A 5,606-nucleotide genomic window follows, 5' to 3' on the forward strand; every position below is an offset into this window, starting at 1 on the left:
TTCAGGCTGCCTTTCCCACTTCACTGAATTTCATTAACCCTGTAACCCTCAAGATCTGATTATTAATTCTTCCCTTTAGCTGCTACGCATTTGAGTTTCGGGAGTTTGGTAGTAGATCAAGATAACATCTTCCTAATGCGTTCGAGTATTCTCATCACTTGTTTGCGGAAGGCCGATCACATCTGAGAGATAAAGGGTTTACATCAAACGAGAGAATTGAAGTGTTGCAGTACATTAGTGGATAAAAATGTTTGTATTACAAGGCGTAAAATTCAATCGGTTGGAATCGTCAAAATAGACCTGTTAGCTTTAAGTCAGCTTTTGAGTCAGGATAAATTTCATGCTCAAAGAAAGATATCGTCCTCGCGTTCAAACATGCTGAAGAAGTTCCTGCCGCCTTCACATTTGCTACTCTCTAAAAACCTGAAAGAAAATCAACATTAGGATTCGAACGCATGCCATCTAAATCCTTTACACACAAATATTTGTAACTTTAAGCTTTAATCTTTTAACAGGTATAACTTGATGTACTCCTGATTGTCGATGAAATGATGTGTCAAAAATCGTGACGAAACAAGTAATCTGACATGAAGTACTACCGTGCTTAATCTTTGTCTTTCGCTCCCGCTATCTTCTCGGCCAGCGGTGCAGCACGCATGAAATACACACGCTTCCGTAGAGCTGGCATCTCGTGCACGACAAATTACGGTTAGAAATTTACTACTTGCAGTCGGGAAAGTGATCTTACCTTGATTCATGTTTATTTTTTTCCCCATTTCTTACTTTTTTCTTCTTTTTCCCGTCGGCTCGCCATTTGAACATTCCAGAAACCGTGTTGTTGCTCTAAAAATGAGGTAACTTGACTAATTAGATAACTCAAATCGAAAAACGTGACGTTTGAAATGGCCTCCTATGGTAAAACATTACCCTAGGAAATGACTTTGGCAGAATAATTACCCAACAGCAAACTGGATTGATTTACCATATTGGAAAAAAAAGATTCCCCCCTCTCTCCCTTCCCCAACGGAGAGGCAGTGCTTTTAAACATCAACTAGGTTTTGGACGTGAAATATTGGTGATAGTAAAATATCCTCGATCTTTCGTGCTCTTGGTTGTGTTCTCATCCTCGAAGGGAATAGTCACTGTCAGTGTCTAGTAGGAAAAGGTTGCTCCCGAATGTTTGCTTACTTTTAGAGAGGGGGGTGGCTGCATTAGATGATATTAATTAAAAGAGGACTTCTGAAGAGAACAGAAACAGTAATGAAAAGGATTGGCGCAGCGCTTTCCCGCCGACATTTAAGCTGTCTCGCAACGATTCCTTCAAAGCCTCGCGTCACGAGGCAGTAACTTCCCTCTCCTAGCGTACCTTTTCAAATGTCCCTTCTTCTGTAAGCTTCTTTAGCCACTCTTTGCGATCAAAACTGCCACTTGCACTCGATAAGAGCTCAATATTGCTGATATCAACTGGTTCGATCAACAACGTTTCTGCGTTTATCTCCTCAAATAGATCGATGAACTCGTTTTGTTTTCGTTTTGTGAGTAGTGTGTTGTCCGTCATTTTCAAACTCCTAGAAGCTCTGCGCAGTGGGGATATGTCATCCTCTTCATTTGCTGTTCCGATACTTTTCCTTTTAGCACGGTCATCTTGAAGATTACGCTGTTTGACTGAATATTTATTAATGGGTGAACGCTCAGGTTTCTTCTCCGCGACATCTTCCTCTCCTTTCTTTGGCGGGCCACTCTCGGCTTAAAATCAACAGTTCTTTAATTCCCAACGTGACATTTATAACATAAAACATGCGTTTATCCCTCAGCAGTCAGCAGTCTTTCAATTGGTTTGGAGAGGACTAATGCTGCTGTTTTTGTTCGTACCAAAAGTTAGTAATATTTTTCTAATGACAGCTGAAAAACTTTTTCACGTGTCTCAAATTGTAGCTAACCGTAACCTTCACAGGTTTCAGCCTTATTTATGCAATATAGAGACAAAATATTTCTCCATTGTTGAATAGTGTTTTAAAATCTAAGAGGACAATTTACTATTCTGTTTTTGCCTTAGAATAATTCACCATGATCTGTGAAGGAAATCAAACCATCAAGTTTTTGTTTCTATCTTTTTTTGCTCTCAACGGACTGTAAAACTTGCTTCACAAATTGTAAACCGGAAAGACTTTCCATTCTTCCAAGTTTTTAAGCTGTCATTAGTTAAAAAGTAAGTAACGTTTGGCTTCTCCCAATGGACTGTCTAATTAATATGATAATCGTGAACAAATTTAGAACGAGGGCATTCAAAACTTCGTTAATTTTACATCTAGCTTCCTCGTTATTTTACCTCATTGAAAGACAAAAACTTAAACAACCTCACCTCCATTAGCGACAATTTCATTCACACATTTTAGTTTCTGGATCCCTCCTTTGTTCGTCGTGGTTTCGGGACTGAACTTAAACTTCCTCCATGACTGAAAAAGTTTTGTCTTGATCTGTCGTTCTTTCAAGAATGGGAATCTGCTCGCAAACCGCGAATAATTATTTGCTGAAAATAATTTGAAAGATGTTTTGGACTTGCTTCTTTTGGAGGGCATTTAGCAGAGAATAAAGCAATTCTATGATAACTGAAAGTACATCTCAAAACTTTAAAACATAAACGGTTTAATACAATTGACTCCCAGTCCTTCTCGGTAATAAGCGTTTCACACGGGTGTGGACGGCAACTTATATTAGCCTGTCCCTCCCCTACAGGAATATAATATAAACAAAGAGGCTTCCGGAAAGGAGTTCTAAGCTATTTTAGTGCACCCTAGTTTACTTTGCATTCTCCTCCCCCTTATTTTTTTTGTTTTCGGCAAGTTGATTATTTCAATTCAGAGATTTCTATATGGAAGCGGCAAGAACGAAAACACACGTCAATAGTTGTAAGCCAAGCTATTTTCCGTGAGTTTGTATAAGATTTGAGAAGTGTTCCTAAGCTTAAATAAAAATAGTTTAAAAAGATAAAATATTTCGAAGGGCTGTTTAGGTCACACTTGACTGGATGAGTTTAGGCTTAGCACGCACGGAAAGTTTACACAGTAACCCAATCCCATATGCAAATAAAAATCTGACCGCAAAGCTTAAAGCGCAAAACCCAGAGGGCGGGAAGAGTTCTTTCCGTTTGGTCGAACACGATTCAAAAATTTGCATGATGCTATCGATACAAGCCTGCTTTGTTACTGACCACACACGATGCCAAGTTCAATCGTGAGGAATATATTTAAATATTTCCGCCAAACTTTATCAACAACCACAACAATGCCTCAAAAGCAAGTTTGAATTTTCTGTTTAATTTTCCTACACTGAGCTTGAAGTTATCCATTGTGAGAAAGAAGTCTTGTGGTCATAATTCCGAGAAAGACAATTATGTAAAAGTGAAATGTGACAAAATCAACCAAATATTACAAAGGAATTTCCGTTTTTTCGCTTTGCGTCACTTCTCCCTTTGTTATCTCTTTTTCAGTTTTCAATTGATCAAGCTAATTTATGAAGGAACAACAGTGATCCAAGCAGAGTGACTACATGTGCGAATCTTTCAGTTTCCTTATCGTGTGATTTAACCATCTGAAATGTACTTTACACGTGTACTTACGTAACACGACAAACAAACTGACAGCGGAGATCTACTTCGACCAGACTAGAGACAGATAAAAGCCTTACGCAAAGTTGATTGCTGGAGATTGCTGGCAGGAAGTTTTTCAGTGAAAGTAAATTTCACAGAATATAGCGGATAAAAGTATTGTTTTGATTGACATCCACTTGGATGCGAGCCACTTCTGGTTTGAACTTTTTGCTCTTTCCCCTTACGTTTCCATAACAATGTCACATCAGACCATCTTTCTAAAATTATCAACCAATCAATTCGTTTGTTTTGTAGTGACGTCATGTTATGACACGTGATCATTTAGCAAAAACACACTTGGTGTGTTCGGCCTTTCGCCTCGGCGACAGTGAAAGCGGGTGCAAGTGTTTGGGATTTTCGGTCCTTTTTTTGCCGAGATGGACGCATTAAAAGAGCAAGCCATGATAAATCAGTTTGTTATGGTTGCTGGGTGCGCCAGAGAGCAGGCAAAACAACTTCTACAGGCCGCACATTGGCAGTTTGAGGTAATAGAGCGATTGTTTTGATTTCGACGTAATGTCGAATCGGCTTGGCACACCGTATTTACTGATGTGTACTTTCGATTTAATCGTCTAAAATGTTTGACTACATCCTTTCCTTTTTCTCTCTAGACTGCTTTAAGTCTGTTTTTTCAAGAAGTCGCGATTCCGTCGCATAATCAACACAATCCGGTAAGTGTCCTTCGTATCACTCTCGTTGGCAATTCATGTCGTTGATGACCTTAATTCAAGAATTTTTACTTCTCTCCTTCTAGCTTGTAACGCCGGCAAATACGCCGGCCACACCTCCAAACTTTCCTGATGCTTTGGCAGCTTTCGCAAAACTTCAAGCCTCCGATACAAGCCCCAAGACACAAACTTTAAACGCAAATCATCAACCAGTGAGATGATTTCGTAGCAGCGTGTTGTTGTCAGTTTGCACTATCCATTTCTATTTGTATAATTCCGCCGTATCTTTCTTCAACGCAGCATTACTGGTACCCTTTTTGTAATAGTACGTTAAAGGAACAGAACTAGAAGATATACTACGTACAGTAAGCTACTAGCCAAGATATGAAGAAAGACGAGGGAAAATGTGTGGGGAAAGCGCGTGGACAGTGAAGGTTACCCGGCGTTATATTGGAGAAAACTGTTTAAATGGAAATATTTTGTTGATGTTCATAAGCAAATCGGTGAGACTCTGGAGAAAGTCGTCTCCAAGCTAAAAATACTGTGGTTCTCGAAGAACTTAGCGAAAGACTTAAACTTCGAATAATTTGGGGATGTTGACAATCACCATGTTGATGAACGAAAGCGTAGTGGAATAGTATTATAGACAGGTCGCCTTGCGAAACTGGCGTGCATTCTTTTGAGCCAATGTATAATTTATGAGATGTCGAAAGCGAAATACCAAACTGTTATTACTGCAAACTTTCTTCGATTTTCAAATGAGTTTTGAAAATTTGTGTTACAAATTTGACGAGGTTCTGATCAAGATCAAATGTTAAAGACTGATATTAAAAATTTTTGTGGGCAGTGTCTAAATGAGGTGTCTTTGTTTCCTTACAGAAATTGCTCGTGGCGTTTGATCATAGCTTGTATATTTGAACGCGGTTGCTTTGTTTCGATGAAGCGTTTTTTGTTTTATGTTTTTTGTTTTTATCTGACTTCATTAGGGTTATTTAAAATACAAGACATCGCTGATAAACTAATCACTTTTTCTAGAAGTTCCAAGCTGCCCGTTTGCGCTCGTGAATTGCATGGGACAATATTCAATTTCTCATTGTTTCGTGAGAAGTACGCTGTCGATTTCCGGACTTTGGAATGCAATCTCCTGTTAGCCTTGCCACACAATATATAGTGTGCGTTAAAAAAATGGTGTCAATTTTAGGCTCAGTAGGTCAAGCCTGCCAAGATTACTGAGAAATTATGAATTACAGACTAGCAGAACATTGGATAGTGTTTAATCACATGTACAC

At 38.9% G+C, this 5,606-nt stretch overlaps 2 protein-coding genes across 2 annotated transcripts; one reads left to right on the forward strand and one right to left on the reverse strand.

The window, feature by feature from the left end:
- Positions 1-284: 284 nt before the first annotated feature.
- Positions 285-2,667, reverse strand: LOC113683636 (uncharacterized). Its single transcript, XM_027200889.2, has 4 exons — positions 2,363-2,667; positions 1,367-1,746; positions 749-843; positions 285-423 (listed from the first exon to the last, which is right to left on the reverse strand). The coding sequence occupies exons 1-4, from the start codon at positions 2,577-2,579 to the stop codon at positions 345-347; spliced, it is 771 nt and encodes a 256-aa protein (XP_027056690.2). The 5' UTR covers positions 2,580-2,667; the 3' UTR covers positions 285-344.
- Positions 2,668-3,909: 1,242 nt separating this feature from the next.
- On the forward strand, positions 3,910-5,172 carry LOC113683637 (UBA-like domain-containing protein 2). Its single transcript, XM_027200890.2, has 3 exons — positions 3,910-4,134; positions 4,261-4,320; positions 4,404-5,172. Exons 1-3 carry the CDS (start codon positions 4,027-4,029, stop codon positions 4,536-4,538), a joined length of 303 nt encoding a protein of 100 aa, XP_027056691.1. The 5' UTR covers positions 3,910-4,026; the 3' UTR covers positions 4,539-5,172.
- Positions 5,173-5,606: the final 434 nt, after the last annotated feature.

The sequence above is a fragment of the Pocillopora damicornis genome, chromosome 10 (genome assembly GCF_964200805.1).
Source record: "Pocillopora damicornis chromosome 10, jaPocDami1.2, whole genome shotgun sequence".
In the NCBI taxonomy this organism is placed as follows: Eukaryota; Metazoa; Cnidaria; class Anthozoa; order Scleractinia; family Pocilloporidae; genus Pocillopora; species Pocillopora damicornis.

Coding starts and splice junctions, on each gene's coding strand:
- LOC113683637 (XM_027200890.2), top strand. CDS start 4,027: ATGGACGCATTAAAAGAGCAAGCCATGATAAATCAGTTTGTTATGGTT. Junction 4,135..4,260: donor CCGCACATTGGCAGTTTGAG/GTAATAGAGCGA, acceptor TTTTCTCTCTAG/ACTGCTTTAAGTCTGTTTTT. Junction 4,321..4,403: donor CGCATAATCAACACAATCCG/GTAAGTGTCCTT, acceptor CTCTCCTTCTAG/CTTGTAACGCCGGCAAATAC.
- LOC113683636 (XM_027200889.2), bottom strand. CDS start 2,579: ATGCCCTCCAAAAGAAGCAAGTCCAAAACATCTTTCAAATTATTTTCA. Junction 844..1,366: donor AAGAAGGGACATTTGAAAAG/GTACGCTAGGAG, acceptor CCTCATTTTTAG/AGCAACAACACGGTTTCTGG. Junction 424..748: donor AAAAATAAACATGAATCAAG/GTAAGATCACTT, acceptor ATTTTCTTTCAG/GTTTTTAGAGAGTAGCAAAT.